Source organism: Oryctolagus cuniculus, chromosome 15, assembly GCF_051225735.1.
Source record: "Oryctolagus cuniculus isolate XC-2025 breed Fujian yellow rabbit chromosome 15, ASM5122573v1, whole genome shotgun sequence".
Lineage (NCBI taxonomy): Eukaryota > Metazoa > Chordata > Mammalia > Lagomorpha > Leporidae > Oryctolagus > Oryctolagus cuniculus.
The window spans coordinates 70,865,625-70,885,932 of NC_142881.1; the positions used below are offsets into that span (position 1 = coordinate 70,865,625).

The 20,308-nt window shown below is 45.9% G+C and overlaps 1 protein-coding gene across 1 annotated transcript; it reads right to left on the reverse strand.

Annotated features, from left to right (window-relative positions):
• Positions 1–6,336: 6,336 nt before the first annotated feature.
• DYDC1 (DPY30 domain containing 1) lies at positions 6,337–20,301 on the reverse strand. The gene is made up of 7 exons (XM_017350531.4): positions 20,165–20,301; positions 16,664–16,831; positions 16,105–16,206; positions 12,652–12,744; positions 11,674–11,724; positions 10,772–10,876; positions 6,337–6,473 (listed from the first exon to the last, which is right to left on the reverse strand). Exons 1-7 carry the CDS (start codon positions 20,165–20,167, stop codon positions 6,444–6,446), a joined length of 552 nt encoding a protein of 183 aa, XP_017206020.3. The 5' UTR covers positions 20,168–20,301; the 3' UTR covers positions 6,337–6,443.
• Between the last annotated feature and the right edge of the window lie 7 nt (positions 20,302–20,308).

Genomic DNA, 20,308 nt, shown 5'->3' on the forward strand with positions numbered 1-20,308 from the left:
TTATTGATTGCAAAGGTATAAACCCTTAAACTTTTGATCTGGTTGGTCTTGGATCTAGTGGTTAAAATGCCCATGTCTTTTCTCAGAGTGTCAGGTTGGAATCTTAGCTCTAGCTCCCAATCCCAGCTTCCTGCCCTGATAGTTCATTCCAGGAGCCAGGAGCTTCTTCCAGGTCTCCCACATGGGTGCAGGGGCCTAAGGACTTGGGCCATCTTCTACTGCTTTCCCAGGCCAAAGCAGAGAGCTGGATCAGAAGCAGAGTAGCTGGGTCTCAAACCAGCACCCATATGGGATGCCAGCACTTCAGGCCAAGGCATTAACCTGCTGCGCCACAGCAACGGCCCCAAAATAAATAAATCTTTAAAATAAATAAATAAATCTTTTTTTAAAAAGAAACAATGAGAAATATAAATTATTCAGGGTTATAAGGATTGATAATACTGTCCATAAGAAACACAGGAGCTGCTATTTGCCAAGGGTGTGAAAATTTTAAAAATAATAACAATTTTATGGATTAGAAAAACACTGAATCAGTGAAATACCATGAGTCTATATTGGCAATCAATTAAAAGCAATCCAAAAAACAACCGTCACTGTTCATAGCTACATTAAAAACCTCGATCTTGGGGGCTGGTGCTGTGGCGCAGCAGGTTGATGCCCTGGCCTGAGGTGCTGGCATCCCATATGGGCACCAGTTCAACTCCCATCTACTCCACTTCTGATCTGGCTCTCTGCTGCGGCCTGGGAAGGCAGTGGGGGATGGCCCAACTCCTTGGGCCCCTGCACCCACGTAGGGGACCAGGAGGAAGCTCCTGGCTTCTGGCTTTGGATCAGCGCAGCTTCTGCCAACTGGGAAGTGAACCATCGGATGGAAGACATCTCTCTCTCTCTCTCTCTCTCCCTCTCTCTCTGCCTCTCCTCTCTCTGTGTAACTCTGCCTTTCAAATAAATAAATAAATCTTTTTTAAAAAATATCTATCTTTTGACATTGATAATTAAAGTAAGGAATCAAATACTTGTTTTGATAAGAGCAATTTAATGTAATATAACAGTTCTCTATAATGATAATCATTTAGAAGACTGCTAGACATATTAGTAGAAGGAATATAAAATTAACAAAATGTACTTCATAAACCCCAATGAAAGTTGGGTAAGAATCAGCAACTGGTATTATAACCATTAAGACTGGACAAATTTTGGGCCGGCTCCGCAGCTCAATAGGCTAATCCTCCACTTAGTGGCACCGGCACACCGGGTTCTAGTCCCGGTCGAGGTGCCGGATTCTGTCCCAGTTGCCCCTCTTCCAGGCCAGCTCTCTGCTGTGGCCAGGGAGTGCAGTGGAGGATAGCCCAAGTGCTTGGGCCCTGCATCCCATGGGAGACCAGGAGAAGCACCTGGCTCCTGCCTTCGGATCAGCGCGGTGCGCTGGCCGCAGCGGCCATTGGAGGGTGAACCAACGGCAAAAGGAAGACCTTTCTCTCTGTCTCTCTCTCACTGTCCACTCTGCCTGTAAAAAAAAAGGACTGGACAAATTTTACCACCACACAAATTACTCTGGAGTCACAAAGGGAACCACAGAAGCTGGAAGGCATAGTCCATGATCACCTAATCCCATGATTTATCTTAGTTTTACTAATAATGGTGCGGATATTGTGCCTTCTGAAGTGATACAAAAGACAGTAGATGCACAGTTTCTAGGACTTAAGGAGACGGAAGAGGGGTTAGGGAGGGGCTGACAGCTGAAGCACAGCCTGTCTTCTTGGGGTGATTAACATGTTCTAAAACTGTGCTAATGGCTACACAGCTCTATGAACATATAACAACCAATTAACTGTAAACTTTAAGTAGGTAAGGTGTTTGGTATGTGAATTATATCTCAATGAAGCATAACTGCTCCAAAAATCATATGCAATTACATCCAGGAAAAAGCATCTGCAAACAAAATGAAGAATATAGCATCTACAGCAAAAATGGGGGAGGTGTTAGAGAAAATATCAAGGGGCCAGCCAGCATCGTGGCACAGTGGGTAAAGCCACTGCCTGCAACACCAGCACCTATATCAGAGCACCCGTCCTGCTCCCAGCTCAGCTCCCTCACTACTGCACTTTTGGAAAGCAGCGGCAGATGACTCACTCCAGTGCTTGGGCTCCTGCTACCCTCATGAGGGACCCTGATGGAGTTCCATGCTCCTGGCTTTGGCCTGGCCCAGCCCTAGCTGTTGTGGCCATTTGGGGAGTGAATCAGTAAATGGAAGAGATCTCTTTCTCTCTCTCTATCTCTCTTTCAAATAAATATAAAAACATGTTAAAAATGTCAAATAAAAAATTTAAACATGGACTATAGGGTAGGCGTTTAGCCTAGCAATTGAGATGCTTATTAGGATGCCCACATCCTCACTGGAGCACCTGGGTCTGATTCCTGACCCCAGATTCCTGCTAGTGCACACCCTGGGAGGCAGCAGAGATGGCTCAGGGGATTGGGTTCCTGCCACCCACACAGAAGACCTGGATTGAGTTCTAGCTCTCAGCGTAGGCCCTGCCCTTTGTGGGCATATGGGGAGGGAACAAGCAGATGGGAGTGATCTCTCACTCTATCTTGCACAAATAATTTTTTTAGTATTTTTTTTTATTTGACAGGCAGAGTTAGACAGTGAGAGAGACAGAGAGACAGACAGAGAGAAAGGTCTTCCTTCCATTGGTTCACCCCTCCAAATGGCCACTACGGCCAGCACACTGGGCCGATCTGAAGCCAGGAGCCAGGTGCTTCCTCCTGGTCTCCCATGCGGGTGCAGGGCCCAAGCACTTGGGCCATCCTCCACTGCCTTCCCGGGCCACAGCAGAGAGCTGGACTGGAAGAGGAACAACTGGGATTAGAACCCGGTGCCCATATGGGATGCCGACACCGCAGGCAGAGGATTAACCAAGTGAGCCACGGTGCTGGCCTCTATGCACAAATAACTTTTTTAAGAAATAAAATGTAAAGTATACAGAAAAACATACTAGAGAAAAACAAAGCACTCAAAAATATCTTCTTCCTTCATCCACTTTAGCTGAAAACAAAGATTTCCATAGTATCAAAAATGTGGCATATTGATCAAAAAGTTTTATATGCTGAGAAATTGTTGGTCTTATACTGTATCAAAATTTAACTACCAAAACATTTTGTAAAATTCTGTTTTTAATGTTATATCTCAGAATTTGATGTACAACTTCATCCTTGACTTTGATGGAATATTAACACTCTTTCACTCAAAATTCAGCAAAAATGTGTAGTAGGTGCACCTGCATTTTAATGGTCTCATCTTTTGCAGTGAGAAAAATAGGTTTGGGGGGCCGGTGCTGTGGCATAGCAGATAAAGCCACCACCTGCAGTGCCGGTATCCCATATGGTTGCCTGTTCGAGTCCTGGCTGCTCCACTTCCAATCCAGCTCTCTGCTATGGCCTGGGAAAGCAGTAGATGGCCCAAGCGCTTGGGCCCCTGCACCCATGTGGGAGACCTGGAAGAAGCTCCTGGCTCCTGGCTTGGATTGACGCAGCTCCGGCCGTGGTGGCCATCTGGGGAGTTAACCAGCAGATGGAAGACCTTGCTTTCTCTCTGCCTCTGCCTCTCTGTAACTCTGCCTTTCAAGTAAATAAATAAATCTTTAAAAAAAAATATATATATATATATAGGTTTAGTTCCCCATGCTTATGTCTTTTGTATCTCTCCTTTTTTTTTTTTTTTCATCTATTTCCCTTCTTCTGGAATCTTTATCTTCCTCAAGACCAGTTGAGCAGGAAGATATCCACTATTTCAACCAAGAATGGGACATCATTTAGCAACACAACATCTGTCAGAAAAGGAGCCATGAGTCTAGAATGAGTTGTGCTGTCATCAGTAAAAAAAAAATAAAAATAAATTGAAAAAAAAAAAAAAAAAAAAAAAACTCTGAGATCCTGAGAGAGCCCAGGGCAGCTGCTCTATTTGTGAGTGATCTGCGTGCAGGGACAGGAGCCACTCTCCTCTTATGCAGAGCCCTGATTGGGATTGCTTTAAGACTCTACCCCAGGGGGCCGGCGCTGTGGCACAGCAGGTTAAAGCCCTGGCCTGAGGCGCAGGCATCCCATATGGGTGCCAGTTCTAGTCCCAGCTCTCCTCTTCCAATCCAGCTCTCTGCTATGGCCTGGGAAAGCAGTACAAGATGCCCCAAGTCCTTGGGCCCCTGCACCTGCGTGGGAGACCTGGAAGAAGCTCCTGGCTGCTGGCTGCTGGCTGCTGGCTGCTGGCTTCGGATCGGTGCAGCTCCAGCCGCTGTGGCTATCTGGGGACTGAACCAGTGGATGGAAGACCTCTCTCTCTGTAACTCTTTCAAATAAATAAATCTCGAAAAAAAAAAAAAAAAAAAAAGACTACCCCAGAACCACAGGAATTCACCTGTGACTAGGCAACACTCCAGAGACCTGGCTTCTAAATCCTGGCTCCAGGTCATGCCCCTCAGACACTTTCACAGGCTCTGCTGAGCCCAAGACACCCTGTGCCTGGCTCCCACCCCCAGCCTCCATGATGGCACCCTCCTGGGCTGAGGCCAAGGCATGGGAGGACACGGTGCTCCCTGTCCCCATTGCACATGTGGGAAGGTCGCCCACAATGGGGATACAGTTTCTGCCTGCCAGACTGACACAGAAGTCATGTTTCCAGAGTACCTAAGACATTTTCTCAAAAATATACAGAACTGGTTAACAGGATGACATTCCTTCCTAATGAAACAAGTATTTTTTTCTATTATTTTCCCTTTTTTAATCTTCCCATTTAAGCAATGAGGCTGTTCTGTTCTCATTGCCTCAAGAAAAGTATAAAAATAGACTTTTTTTTTAGGACAAGCATCTTCTTTGTGGCATTTGTTTTCATAACTGTGCCCTTATGAAGAAAAAGGACTCATACCTCATACTCAGATTTGGAAGGACTTCGTAAAGGAAGTTAAGACGTCCCCCAAAGTCCAAGGCCACAGCTGAAACTTCAAAGAGACACATAGCCTGCATCTAGTGAACTCTTGACTTGCATCAGTTGCTCTAATACCGGAACCCTCTGACTGACCCACAGAAATGATGCTTCTTTGCACGCCATGACTTGGTCCCCATTTGCGTTAGCCTGCGTTGAATTACTGCAATAAAACACTTGAGGCTGATACTTGATAAAGAGGGTCATTTAGCTCACATTTTGAAGGCTCAAGGGCATAGCACTGGGCCCTGCTGCGCTCTGGTGAAGGCCTCACATTAGATGGCATTACAGCCACCTGGGACAGCTCACGTGGCAAGGCGGGAAACCAAGTGTGACTGGCATGGTGGCAGTGGGGGGTGGCAAGAAGACCACACCAACCCCTTTCAAAGGCACGCCCCCAGTCATCTAAGCACCTCCCACTAGGCCCCACCACCACCTAGCACTGCCACATTGGAGACCAAGCTTCCAACGTGTGAAGCTTTGTGGGATAAACCATACTCAAATCCAGCAGATAGCACAGGTCAGCCTACTCTATGGGGATCCTCCCTACAACATCCAAAGATGAAGACAGATCCTGGACACAGCTGGGCAGAGTAGGGAGACAGGGCAACCTGAGCTTGAGAAACCTCCCCTGCCATGGGACGGGTGAACACTCCTCTACCTCCCCAGCCTCATCCAGCTGCATGGATTAAGTGATTCTGCAAAGCCACACCTTCCAGGAAACAGGAATGCTATATAGCTTACTCGAAGCGGAAAGCAGCCTATCTAAAGTGTGTTGAGGGCTCCTGCTCCCCACCCTGTAGTAGCCTCATTCACTGTGCACAGACTGGCAACTTTCCTCCCAGGCCACCTTGTTCTCATACAGTTGCACCCATTCTTTCAGCTTGTCTCCCATTTGCCTCGTTTGATTACTTCACCAAACTCTCTATCAAAGGAATCACATGAAAAATCAGTTACATTGGGGGAACCCAAAACCATATTTTAAGGCTACCTTTGAAGCCCATTCATAGAGCTGTCTTTAGAGGGAAGCAAGTAGACTTTGGGGGCAGCATCGTGGTACAGTGGGTTAAGCTACTGCTTGCAACAGTGGCATCCCATATCGGAGCACGGGTTCAAGTTCCTGCTTGTGTGCTTCTGACCCGGCTTCCTGGAAGGCAGTGAAGGAGGGCCAGTGTCCGCCGCATGGGAGACCTGAACGGAGCTCCTGGCTCCTGGCTTCAGCCTGGCCGTGACTCAGCTGCTGGCAACCATTTGGGGAGTGAACCAGCAAGTGGAAGGTATCTCCCTCCCTCCCTTCCTTCCTCTCTCTATGTGGCTCTGCCTTTCAAAAAAATACACAACTTTATTTTTTTATTTAAAAAAAAAAAGAGGAGTTCAAGTTTGAGAGGAAAAAATGAGGACTTCCTGTTTTGAAATTTTAAATCAGCCAAAACAAATTTTATTTTCTTGCTCTGGATCGTTGATCCTACAAATCTTGATCAATGTTTAATGCGACCTGAAAGCAAAATTAAAAAAAAAATAATGCTTTAATACAATTAGGCCTGTGAAAAGATACAAGCCAAAGAAAACCATAGTTTGGGTCATTTCTATGTGACTGCATTGATGAAGCTTTTTAGGAATTTTTGATCATTTCGAAGAATATCCAAATAGAATGTAACCATAAATGATGTTTTCAGGTATCCATTATCCCAACGTTTCTTCTACTTCTGTTTTTGTGTGCTCTGGGTCAAATATGATATGACTCCTGAACTCACACATTTAATCCCCAGGGTCGTAAAGTAATGGTACTAAGAGAGTGGAAACTTAATCCAATTATGGTGTTTAGGAGTGGGCTAGGAAGCAGCCCTTAGTCATGGGGGGGGGGTGCCCTCAGAATGTAGTTCATATACGAGAATTGGTTATAGAAGCCCAGTCAGGCCTAGCCACATGTCTGCCCCCTGACTCACCACCTGATCATCTTCCTGCATTGTTCGGACACTATCACGCTCTGGCCTCACCAGATGGCCAGACAAATGAGGAACACCTAATCTTGGTCTGTGAACCTCCAAAACCATGAGCCAGAATAAACTTCCCTCCTTCATAATTAGCTTATCTTGAGCATTTTCTTGTAGAAAGCTAACCTTTCATAACCTCCTTGTGGAGGTCCTCTTACTGTCCCTATCCCTACATGTGGAATTTCTGACAGTTTCCCTCTGAGCCCCCAACCTTCACACACCGTATGCTCTCCTTTGTACCTTGCTCACTCCCCTAGCTTGATTTAGCACGTATGCCCATAACTGCTGAATTCAGTCTCGCCTGGGCCTCTCCCTTGTCCTCCACACCCACACTGTCCACCAGCTGCTCTGTAGACACCCTCATCTGCATGTCTCAGAGTAACCTCAAAGTCAACATGTCCACCACCAAAGCCATCATTTTTTAAAAGCCTAATTCATTTTCCTACGTTTGTCAGCTCATCAAATGGTAATATCAATTGCCCAGGGGAAGAACTCTGGGCCTCCTCCTGCTCCCTTGTCTCCCCTGTTCTTGCAGCCAATTTCAGATTCACTCAGTTCTTTCTCCCTATGTCCGCTGTCCAACCCTGGTCACCTGCATCTGTGTGACCGCAGCAACTTTCTAGGTAGGGTTCCTTTCCTACTCCTGCCCCCCTCAGTCCTCTCGCCTTCCCATCTTACAGAGACACAGATCTCTTCCTTTTACTCTTTTCCAAAATTCCCACCACACTTCAGCTTAACATCCCTAACAAAACCTACAGCCCAGTGTGATCTGGCCTTTATCCACCGCTCCAGCTTCAACACACAATTCCCCGGGCTCCTGCAACTCAGCCATGATACTGGACTGCTACAGACCTTTGAAAGCGCCTTGCTCTCCCCATCCTCTGGGCTCCCCTCAGGCTAATTCCTTAAAGGTTGCTTCCCCAGGAAGACCCTCCCAGACCAGGGCAGGTTTCCCTGCTCTGTCCCTCACAGCACTTTCCAGTGGGCCACGGCCCCCAAAGGAAAGGCATTTTGTTCATTGGTATTGTCTGGCCCCCCGCATAGTGCCAGATCATAATACAAATTATTAATTAATTAATACACAGTGGCCCATTGACTATCTTTGAGTCCTGCTCCACCCTCTGAATGGTTGTCAAACGCCAGTCACTTCAGGCTGCCTACGTCTTGTCTCTCTAGATCACAACCACAGTCTCCCTACTTCAGCCAGATGGTCTTTTTAAAATGCAGTTCTGGGCAGCCCCTGGGGTGAGGACTGGCGGCGAGCGTCCATGAAAGGCTGTCCTGCACCACTCAATCTTGCACAGTCTGCCAGGGACGACCCCATGAGGTCCTTCAGAGGACACGTACATGTAGACAACATTCGGGTACCGGGATTCAAAGCAGCTAAGAACGTCTCTGCCAAGTCGACAAACAGCTCTCGTTAACCCTCCTCCACCAGGGTTTATGAACACTAAGAAAAACGGGCAGCTGGGGCCAGTGCCGTGGCTCACTAGGCTAATCCTCTGCCTGCAGCACCGGCACCCTGGGTTCTAGTCCCGGTTGGGGCGCCGGTTCTGTCCCGGTTGCCCCTCTTCCAGTCCAGCTCTCTGCTGTGGCCCAGGAGTGCAGTGGAGGATGGCCCAAGAGCTTGGGCCCTGCACCCGCATGGGATACCAGGAGGAAGCTCCTGGTTCCTGGCTTCGGATTGGTGTAGCGCCGGCCGTAGCGGCCATTTGCGGAGTGAACCAATGGAAGGAACACCTTTCTCTTTGTCTCTCTCTCTCTCTCTCACTGTCTACAACTCTACCTGTCAAATAAATTTTAAAAAAGAAGAAGAAGCATTTGGAGAACCAATGCCATGTTCTCAAATTGTTATTTATGCTGGCGCCGCGGCTCAACAGGCTAATCCTCCGCCTTGCGGCGCCGGCACTCTGGGTTCTAGTCCCGGTCAGGGCGCCGGATTCTGTCCCGGTTGCCCCTATTCCAGGCCAGCTCTCTGCTGTGGCCCGGGAAGGCAGTGGAGGATGGCCCAAGTGCTTGGGCCCTGCACCCCATGGGAGACCAGGATAAGTACCTGGCTCCTGTGGCCATTGGAGGGTGAACCAACAGCAAAAGGAAGACCTTTCTCTCTGTCTCTCTCTCTCACTGTCCACTCTGCCTGTCAAAAAATAAAAAAAATTTTTTTTTTAAATTGTTATTTATATGACAAGTCTGGAGACGACCCTGCTCTTACGGCACAAGCTCTAGAGCAGCTTTGGTGCAGAAAGTGTCTCCAACGCCACAGAAGAACCGGTTGTGGGCGGTAAGGCCAGAGTAAGGCAAGGCACTCCGCAGAACGCAGCAGTGGCTTCTATTAAAGGAAAAAATCCCCCAAGCAACAGAAAAGGTAGCCAAGCAGCACAGGACTCCCTCTGTTTCCAAACATCTACTTCTCCCCGACACACCACGCGAGGAGCTCCACCCACTTCTAGCTCACAAACCGTGGCCCAAGTTACAGGGGGTGTCGAGAGAAAAGCAGATATAACAACTCCACAGCTTCAGTAGTTAAAGCCAATAGTGCATCTTCTCCAAAACTTACAGGAAAAAAAAATCAGTAGGAATGCCACAGACAAAAGAAATTGTGCTGAAGAATATTTTGCCAGAGTCTCAGCAGCAATGTGAAGCTTTAAAGAGTGTTAAAGTAACCGAACAATTGAGGCACCGGAGTGAGGTTCTTAAAGGGGCACTTATCATATGCATGGCCCTTCTCTGATCTCTGTTGATGCTAATGCTTTGGGACTCCATAACTACCATGATATTGTCAAAAATCCAATGGAGCTTGGAACTATTAAGGTAACTGTTGTCCTAGTAGGTGGAACATCTCTTCTTGATTATAAAAGTAAATTGTCATTATAAAGAAATTTAAAAATGCAGAAAAGATTAATTTAAACCACCAGGAAAAATAAAATAGAATGCAGTTCTGACCATATCAACCCCTATACAGTAAAATATAAGCCTTGGAGCAGGAGCTGCAAGTTCTTTTACAGTCTGAGCCCTGACGCCTCCCTTCCTCACCTCTGCAGTCTCTCCTCCCTGACTCTCTACACCTTCTGTGCTCTCAGCACTGAGCTACGAATCACTGACTTCCCTCCCGAGTCCTCGCTGACCAAGGCTCCTCCACGCCTCTGCCTTTCCCACTTAGTGCACACTGACTACAGGAGCCAAACGCACTTCCCTGCCAGGACAGCGCTGGTTCACACCTGCTGATCGGGCTCCTTCTGTTCTCAAAAGCAGGCTGGTTTGGACAGCACATCGTCTTGTCACTCCAGTAAGCACCATTAAATACTCGTCCGATTTAACTGTCTGTTTCCCCTCTAGACGGCAAACTCCACAAAGAAATATCTACCACAGTCACGACTGCATCTGGCACAGTGGCAGGCACATGCAATGAAGCATACACTCACATTAGGATTTTATTTGTTCTGGGCTTTGCTACTGTAAACCAAAATAGTCTCCCCTGAAATTGAATATGATGTATTTCACAAAATAATTTTAAATACATATTTTGAAGAGGCTTTGAATTTTCCAAAGTCTAACTCCAAATATGCAGACAACCATGACTCAGCCATAGATACAGGTATATAGATAAACACAGATTTGAATATGCCAGTTACACGTTAGTTAGCAAAAGGGCGAAATGCCAGTTAGGACTATGGTCAGCAACCAGGCAGCTGGTTTTCTTCCTATGAAGCAAAAATCCATTTGCCAGCAAAGCTTGGCCTCGTTTGCGCTAGACTTTACCAAAGGGGGAAAGCATTGTTTTTAAGATTTAGATGCTTACATCAGACAGCATTGGTTCATCAAGTTCTTCCACTCTGCTCAAATTTGGTGCTCCATATCGATCGCTAATTTCAGCTAGGGTTTTGCCCGAGTCTAGGAGTGATTCCTGCACTCAAAAAAATCATCTTTACTTTTAAATCACTTCAAAATTAATATATTACTTTTCTTTCAATTTTTGTAAGAAATTTCTGAATTACAACATCAAAATTCAGCATTATTATTTAAAACAATTAACTAATACCTCTTAATGACAATGGAATTCTAGTAATAATTGCTAAAAGTACATGCACAAATTTAAAATATATAAGAAATATGGTGAATATCTCAGGATACTCTCTTTAAAAATACAAACAACAGGGCTGGCACTGTGGCACAGTGGGTGAATGCCCTGGCCTGCAGTGCCAGCATCCCATATGGGCACCAGTTCAAGTGCCAGCTGCTCCACTTCCGATACAGCTCTCTGCTATGGACTGGGGAAGCAGTAGAAGATGGCCCAAGTCCTTGGGTCCCTGCACCCACATGGGAGACTGGAAGAAGCTCCTGGCTCCCGGCTTCAGCTAGGTGTAGCTCCAGCCATTGCGGCCAAGTGCGGAGTGAACCAGCAGATGGAAGACCTCTCTCTCTCTCTGCCTCTCCTTCTCCTCTCTCTATATAACTCTGACTTTCAAATAAATAAATAAATCTTTAAAAAATACAAGTTGAATGCCCAATTTTTTCTATCCACTTTGAAATTTTGCTTCAAAGCACATCATATCTGTGACTTGTTATTACTAGAATATATATTTTGAATATCAATTGTGATAATATCCTTATTTAAAAGTTAGCTCCTAATGCATCAAAATTAAGCCTTACATGTCAGGAAACTCATTCATTTCACATAAAATAAAATCTTTTGCTTCTCACCTCTGAACGTAAACTATCCTCACCCTTAGCGATACTTTCCATTCTCATTTCCTGTAACAGATAAAATGAATACTTTGAACATACTTCATTTTGCTTCACATTAATTTCCAAGCATTTTTATTTTTACCAATGATATATTCAACCTAAAGCCAAATTCTATCAGTCTTTGAAGAGTGATTTGAATGTACTTAACACAAAATCACAGACCTTGACTTTACTTTTATTTTACTTTATTTTTTTATTTACTACTCTATAGTAATAGAAGATAACTATGTTTCATATATAATTAAATAAAACTTTTTTGAAAGACTATTTATTTCAAAGACAGAGTGACAGAGAAGAAGAGACAGTGAGACAGAAATCCTCCATGCTGGTTTACTCTCCAAAGGACCACACTGGCTGGGTTGGGACTAGCCAAAGCCAGGAGCCAGGAACTCCACCCTGGTCTCCCACACACATTGGCCATCTTCCTCTGCCCTCCCAGCCATTAGCAGGAAGCTGGATCAGAAGTGAAGCAGTCAGGGCAGGCGCCACGGCTCACTAGGCTAATCCTCCACCTGCGGCGCTGGCACCCCGGGTTCTAGTCCCAAATGGGGTACCGGTTCTGTCCCGGTTGCTCCTCTTCCAGTCCAGATCTCTACTGTGGCCCGGGAGGGCAGTGGAGGATGGCCCAAGTGCTTGGGCCCTGCACCCCATGGGAGACCAGGAGGAAGCACCTGGCTCCTGCCTTCGGATCAGCGCAGCGCCGGCCGTAGCAGCCATTTGGGGGGTGAACCAACGGAAAAGGAAGACTTTTCTCTCTGTCTCTCTCACTGTCTAACTCTGCCTGTCAAAAAAAAATCTGCATGAAAACATGTTAAATGTAAATTATTGTTGCTAACACATCTAACATACTACTGTCTCAGAGATCAAATACCCTCAGTATTTCAAAGAACTTAATATATCTTCAAACAGAACATTTATAAAACTTCAGATTACCTTCTCCAGTTGTTCTTGAGCTCTCTGCAGTTCCTCTACTCTCTGTCTCTCCTTTTCTTGCATTTCCAACTCCAGCTGGAGCGCCAGCTGTTGCTGAACATTCAGAAATACATAAGTCAGATTACAGTCAGATTAAGTGCAAGGAATTAATACTGTAACTTTTAAATGTTCCAGGGTAATTATGTTATACCCACTGAAATTTCAGCAACTCACAAAAATAAATGGTCACAGTCACTTAATATTTTAGGTTCTACAAGTATTTCATGAAGTACAGGATTTTTTTTAAAAAAGAAGCTTTCTTAACTGCTAATTTTGGAAACTACAATTTGGACAAAATGAAGTCACTTCTTTGTTCTTGAAGCTACAAATGAGACTGCAGCAATTTCTCTGGATAAAATAAATGAATATTCAAATAGCCAAATCTTGGTTGCAGAACAGTAGGTGAGGAAATCTTAAGAATATTATCTGAACCGTGAATAACCAACAATATATGTTGCGCTAAAATTGGGGTCAGCAATACAATCTAGGGGCCAAATCTGACTCAAATTGTCCAGCCCATAAGCTAGGAATGGCTTTTACACCATGCTCATGTTCATCTTATTTGCTTATGTATGGCCTACAACTGCTTTTACTTCCAACAGAGACCATATGAGGTGCTAACATTGTTTTGCACGTCTGCTCAGTCCACTGGCTGCAAATCACAATGACAATGTTATAAATCAATGGGATTTGCAGGACCTCAGTATAACTAACATGCACATTTTTATTTTAATTATACCCATCAACCAAAACAAGAAAAGTGAACTCTGAACGTCACACTTTTAAGGCACAATGGAGTATGGATTATTCTGTTGTTCATTTTTACATTTATTTCATTGGGAGGCAGAGAGGCAGAGAGATAGGGACAGAGGTCTCCCATCTGCCGATTCAATTTCCAAATGCCAGGAACTCAATCCAGGTCTCCCACATGGGTGGCAGGGACCCAAGTACTTGAGCTATCACCTGCTGCCTCCCAGGGTACACATTGGCAGGAAGCTAGGATTGGGAGCAGGACCGGGACTTGAACCCAGGCACTCTGATATGAGATGCAAGCATCCCAAGCACAGTCTTCATCGCTACACTAAATGCCTGTCCCCTATTTTGTTATCAAATGAAACAGAAAAATATTGCTTTGGGGCCAGCGCTGTGGCGCAGCAGGTTAACACCATAGCCTGAAGTGCCGACATCCCATGTGGGCACCAGTTCGAGTCCCGGCTGCTCCACTTCAGATCCAGCTCTCTGCTATGGCCTGGGAAAGCAGTAGAAGATGGCCCAAATCCTTGGGCCCCTACACCCACATGGGAGACCTGGAAGAAGCTCCTGGCTCCTGGCTTCAGATGGGTGCAGTTCCCAGCCGTTGAAGCCAATTGGGGAGTGAACCAGCGGATGGAAGACCTCTCTCTTTCTCTGCCTCTCCTCTGTCTGTGTAACTCTGACTTTCAAGTAAAATAAATAAATCTTTTAAAAAAATATGGCTTTTATTATATAGCACTGTACTAAAGAATGTGGTATCAACATAAGCACTCATTCACAATATTCTCAACTCATATGAAAGCAAAAGCAATAAAAAGTAGAAAATTCAAAATAGAAGTATCCCATGTATTTTTTCACAAGATTTAAAAATGAAAAGAAGGTTGGAACCAAAGTAAATTTCCAAGTAACTCATTTGTTATCCAAGCAAGAAAAGACTTTTACCAATGATGAGTTAACTAAAACATGCTTGATGTTTTATTTCTCTGGCTGGAAAAAATACATGCACAAAGAATCAGCTTTTTTAGGAGTGTAGCCTTTTGGTGAGAAGAGTTGCTGGAATGCCTTGCCTGTCTGGATGATAGTTTTTACACCCCGTTCAATACTTTACAACTTCCCTTCCAGAATAAGAGAACTGACTGGAAATGAAGCCTCGAAAGCAGCGAAATTTATCCTAAGGGATCAAGGATGGCAGATTAGGCAGAGAGGCTATTTTATCAGGTCTCTGTTTTTCTTTTTATTCACACACACAAAGCAGAGGCCTTCTTTTCCAATTTTCTAAATGTGTGCACTCGAGTCAAGAACCTAGAGTGAAGTGTTAGATAACAGAACTGCCGATGTGGGTCACACTTAGTTCTAAAACCACTTTGGAACGCTCCCTAATCCACATTATACTCCGTGACCCACCCCTCCAACTATCCTCTTGCCAACATCTTCAGCTCCCCAATCCTGCCACCCCACACCTACTTCAGCCAAAGGGTCTACAACCTCAGATATGCAGGCCTAAATCGAGGGAAATCGGAATCACACAGCCTCACCAAACACCACCATTATGTGTGTTTGGTCTCCAACTGCTACCAGAGAATGCTAACTTTCGCTCTCTTCCATTCTCCAAAGCCACCATTTCAACCTTTGTCTACTCTCCACACACCTCCTGCTGCCCTGAGCTTCACAGAGGACCAAGGTCACTACTTCATAAAGAGCATAGGAACAGACATACAGACACTGCTTCCAACATTGTGCCATGAAAGCCACACGCTCACTCACGCCCATCCATCCTGCCCTCTTCCCTGGGTTACAAAGGTGTTCTCTCATCCACCTGTTTAACCCGTGTTCCAGGCCCCATCTCCCCTTATCTCCAAGGAAATCTGACTCTATGAATCACTCTGTCTCCTAATGTTACCACTTAAAACAACAAAAAATCTTATTCCTCAAAATCTCCTTGAAAATAATATTAACACGGGGCCAGTGGTGTGGCGCAGTGGGTTAACACCATAGCCTGAAGCGCCGACATCCCATGTGGGCGCCAGTTCGAGTCCCGGCTGCTCCACTTCCAATCCAGCTCTCTGCTATGGCCTGGGAAAGCAGTAGAAGATGGCCCAAGTCCTTGTGCCCCTGCACCCATGTGGGACACCCGGAAGAGGCTCCTGGCTGCTGGCTTCAGATCGGTGCAGCTCCAGCCACTGTGGCCATCTGGGGAGTGAACCAGCGGATGGAAGACCTCTCTCTCTCTCTTTCTCTCTCTGCCTCTCCTCTCTCTGTGTGTAACTCTTTCAAATAAATAAATAAATATTTAAAAACAAAAAGAAAAAGAAAACATTATTAACACTTTGCATCTCCCCTGCTTAACTGCTCCATCCCAACACTCCATTCAACACGGATCCTGAAAAATCTCTGGTGGCCTTGTGTGAGCGCTTTTCAGTTCAACAGCAACAGTGACCACTGGGGAGGGTCTCACTGAGGTGCTGAGACTGCACACTCTAGGTCTGCCTTTTACCAACGGGTACTGCTTCTCCAGCAGAAATGACAGAAACACAGACACAAAGCTGAAGATACCAGAAAGCCACGTGAGGCGCCAGAGCTGGTGGCAGGTTGCAGCGCCGGGTCATACCCCAGGGAGGAGGACGCTGGCAGTCATGCGCCGCCCGATCCTGCTCGTCTCACCTGCTGAAACAGGAGCTCCTCCGCCCTGAGCCGCTCCAGCATCTCCTGCTCCATCAGAGCTAACTCCCGTTCATGCTCCAGCTGGGCCATTTCCTTCTGTCTCTAGGGTTGTTTAGAAACAACAGCACACGACTTACCAGAGACGAACGATCTGTAAAAACAAGGCTTGGAGTATCTTCATCACCAATAGGAAAAGGATGAAGCAAGTTATAGTCTACCCATTTTGGAAACCATATAACATGTAGGGGAGAGGTATGTTTTCTTTGAATAGAAAGCACAAAACTGAAATAATTCAGAGAATGATGAAAAGCATATACAAGAAAATCTACAGGTTGATATACAGAACAATGACTATACATAGAATATACATAAAAATAAAAGTAGACATTTTCTTCAGATATCTTTTCTCCTTTCTATTTTTCCATGTTGTCCAAGTTTTTCTATAATAAACATTATGTTTGTAATAAAAAAGCAGTATTTAATTTTTTTAAAAAAAGCAGAGAAGTTTCGACCGATTATTTTACTCCTCTAAATGTCCTAAACAGAGCTCCATACCTACCAGTTCTTCGAGAGTCATATTTTCTTTATACTTGTAAATCCACAATGCTAAATATTCTATCGGATCCACCGGGCGAACTCTTGCCACTTCTGCAAGACCTTGAGTTAGGCATGCCCCAAGATGCTTCTGAAGATACAATGACTCCATTTCTAATGCATAAATTAAAACCTTTAAAAGAAAGTTTTGCATCAGTACAGGAAATTTTCATTGAAAGCACAATAAGAGGCAAGTCCCGTGAGGTCAACAAAGCATTTGAGCTGTCTTCCATCCTGGGGATGTCCCATTAGGGATGGCACAAGCAAGCTGGCCCCAGAAACTTCTAACATCTTCCAAAATGGCTCCACAGGCCACTGAAAGTAAAATAGTTTCAAAATCCCGAGAGACTCTCAAGTCTAAGAGTCAGAAAGGGGCACTCTCATGACTGGTTGCAAGGTGACTTTAAGCAATGCCTTTCTCACTTAATCCTCACAACACACCTGAAAAAAAATCATGCTCCTCACTGTGCTCACGGAGGGGAAAAAAACCCCAGCACAAAGAGTATAACAGCACAGCACAGGGTCACACAGCTGGCAGACGAAGCAGACAGGCTGTGCCCGCATCGTGATTTCAGAGCCTCAACCCTGCTGACTGTAATAAGATGTTCTCCTAAGCCATTTTTACAAAACATCACAACAGTCTACTTCTTTTTTAAAAATAACAATAATTGTGAATTTCCAAAGCTAGAGAATCAAAATTCACAATCTGGCTCCAAGTTTCTCTTCAGGCTCAGATATCTCTCCTGCTGCCAATATACCCTGGGGGTCTAACTTGGAGTTTTTCATCTCCATGGCTCCTGTACATGATGATCCTCTCTCTCTCTCTCTCTCTCTCTCTCTCTCTCAACTTGGAAACTATCTCCTTAATTGCAATACGAAGATCATTTCTCAACCCCTAAGGTTTCTCAGGCAACCCAAAGATATACCTCCTTTTCCAAATAACTCACACAGCCCTTGTCACACTACCTGAGAACTATCTGTGTGTGCATCTGTCTCTCCTCCCACTGGGAGACAAACTCCTCTTGCTGCTTAAAGAGTAGCCTCATCACAGAGCTATTCTCCCAGTAATGTTCCAGTCTTTTCATTTATGCAGACTTTTTCTTCTTACTTTTAAAGATTTATTTATTATTTATTTGAAAGGAAGAGTGACAGAGAGACAGAAAGATCTTCCAACCACAGGTTCACTCCCCAAATGGTGGCAACAGAAGGGTTGGTTCAGGCGGAAGTCAGGAACCTGGAACTCCATCCAGTCCTCCCATACGAGTGGCAGGGGCCCAGGCACTTGGGCCACCTTCTGCTGCTTTCCTAGATGTACTAGCAGAGAGCTGGATAGGAAGCAGAGCAGCCGGGACAAACCACACTCCAATGTGGGATGCACCACAACACCAGCCTAATGAACACTTTTTTTAAAAAAGGAAGAGGATATAGGCATTTGGCCTAGTGGTTAAGGCACTCACTCCTTGGGATGCCCACAACCCTGTGCAAGTGCCTCAGGTGAATCCTGGCCCCACTTCCAATTCTGGCTTCCTGCCAATTGCACCCAGGGAGGCATCAGTAATGGCTCAAGTAGTTGGGTCCCTACCACCCACTTAGGAGACCTGGTTGAGTTCCTGATTTCTGGCTTCAGCCTGTCCTAGCCCCAAGCTGTTACAGATGTCTCTCCCCACCCTCATCCCCATGTCTTAAATAAATAATAGATAGGCCAGTGCAATGGCTCAACAGGCTAATCCTCCGCCTGCGGTGCTGGCACACTGGGTTCTAGTCCCAGTTGGGGCGCCGGATTCTGTCACGGTTGCTCCTCTTCCAGTCCAGCTCTCTGCTATGGCCTGGGAGGGCAGTGGAGGATGGCCCAAGTGCTTGGGCCCCTGCACCCACATGGGAGACCAGGAAGAAGCACTTGGCTCCTGGCTTTGGATCTGTGCAGCTCTGGCTGTTGTGGCCAACTGGGGTGTGAACCAACAGAAGGAAGACCTTATTCTCTGTCTCTCTCTTTCTTACTGTCTATAACTCTACCTGTCAAATAAAAAAAAAATTTAAAACAGGAAGAGATCTCTAGAACACAGAATGAAGTGATAAAGAAGACAAATTGTACATGCCATCTTCTGTGTAAACAGCAGCAGTACAGAAAAAAATACACGTGTATTTATAAATGTAGTCATTAAAAATCAAAACTGGCACAAATGCACCTATCACGCTGATATGCATGTGCTAACCATACAAAGAAAGATTACACCTGAATCTGGAGCACAATACCTTCACTGCACTTCAGCAGGACAAACTCTAAAGATCAGACTACCACTAGCATCTCCATGGCGTTTGACATGAACATTACAAAAAAAAAAGTATAGGTGCCTGCATCATGACGAAACGGGCTAAGCTACCTCCTATAACTGCTGTCGGTTCAAAATTTGGCTTCTCCTCTTCTGATCCAGCTTCCTGCTAATGCTTCCAGGGAAAGTAGTGATGATGGCCCAAGTGCTTGGGTACCTGCCACCCACGTGGAAGACCCAGCTGGAGTTCCAGGCTCTGGGCTTTGGCTTGGCCCAGCCCTAGCTATTGCAGCCACTGGGGAGTGAACCAGCAGATGTCTGGCTTTCCCTCTGTCTCTTAACTCTGCCTTTCAAATTAAAAAGGGGGTTGTGGCTCCTGCTACTTCTCCCAAATGATAAAACTTTCCAAGGGGACCGCGATTCCTAAGGACCCAACCTCTGGCCTAAGAGTTGGGCCAAGTCCAGGGATGTCATCTCCCTAACATGTTTCCTGGACCGTAATACCCATCTCTCCTGTTGCAAGTAACATTATTTTCCACATACACCAACGGGCATTGTGGCTCAGCATAAGGCAGTCCCTGCCTACAGAAAACAGGTGCCTCCAGCCCCCAAGAAGCTATCACCAGAGACAGGAGAAGATCCCTACAGGCCAAGTGAGATGGGGACCCCAGCAAGGGTGCAAGATTGAGTAAATCAGGGTCCAGCATTGTGGTATAGCCAGTAAAACCACCAGGCGCCTGCAGCCCCTGCATCCTGGATACCGGTGCTGCTCCACTTGCAATCCAGCTCCCAGCTAATGAGTTTGGCAGCAGTGGAAGATGGCCCACGTCCTCAGCCGCTGCACCCATGTGGGAGCTCAGGAGGAAGCTCTTGGCTCCTGGCTTCGGATTGGCCCAGCTCCAGGCATTACAGCCATTTGAGTGAACCAGCGGATGGAAGATCTGTCTCTCTCTCTGTGACTCCGCCTTTCAAATAAATAAATCTTTAAAAATTTAGCAAATCGAAAGACAGCACACCCAGTTAAGCTGAAATTTCAGATAAACGGTGAATTTCCTATCATGCACATGTTTACTAAAAAGTAACTCTTAAGTGCACACTTAGGCGGCACGCAGTACTTTTTTCTGGCAACTGTGGAGCCAGGGCGCTGAGGCTGGCTTCCCCATCCTGGGTCTGCAGGTGCGGCTGCCCTCACCTACCATGCGCCGTGCTGCTCACCGCGCAGGAGGAGCAGGAACTGACCAAAGACTGGCCCAGAGGGCCTCCCAGGCCAGAAACCAAGCCGTCTGGGGCCTCAGCGTGAGTCCCGAGCGAGTCAGAAAGCCCAGCAGTCAGAACCACAG

What these genes read in the sequence shown, in the direction of transcription:
- DYDC1 (XM_017350531.4), bottom strand. An exon ending in ATATGACTCTCGAAGAACTG is followed by an intron (nt 16,207 to 16,663) that starts GTAGGTATGGAG and finishes AAACAACCCTAG; the next exon opens with AGACAGAAGGAAATGGCCCA. An exon ending in ATGAACCAATGCTGTCTGAT is followed by an intron (nt 6,474 to 10,771) that starts GTAAGCATCTAA and finishes TTTTGCTTTCAG; the next exon opens with GTCGCATTAAACATTGATCA.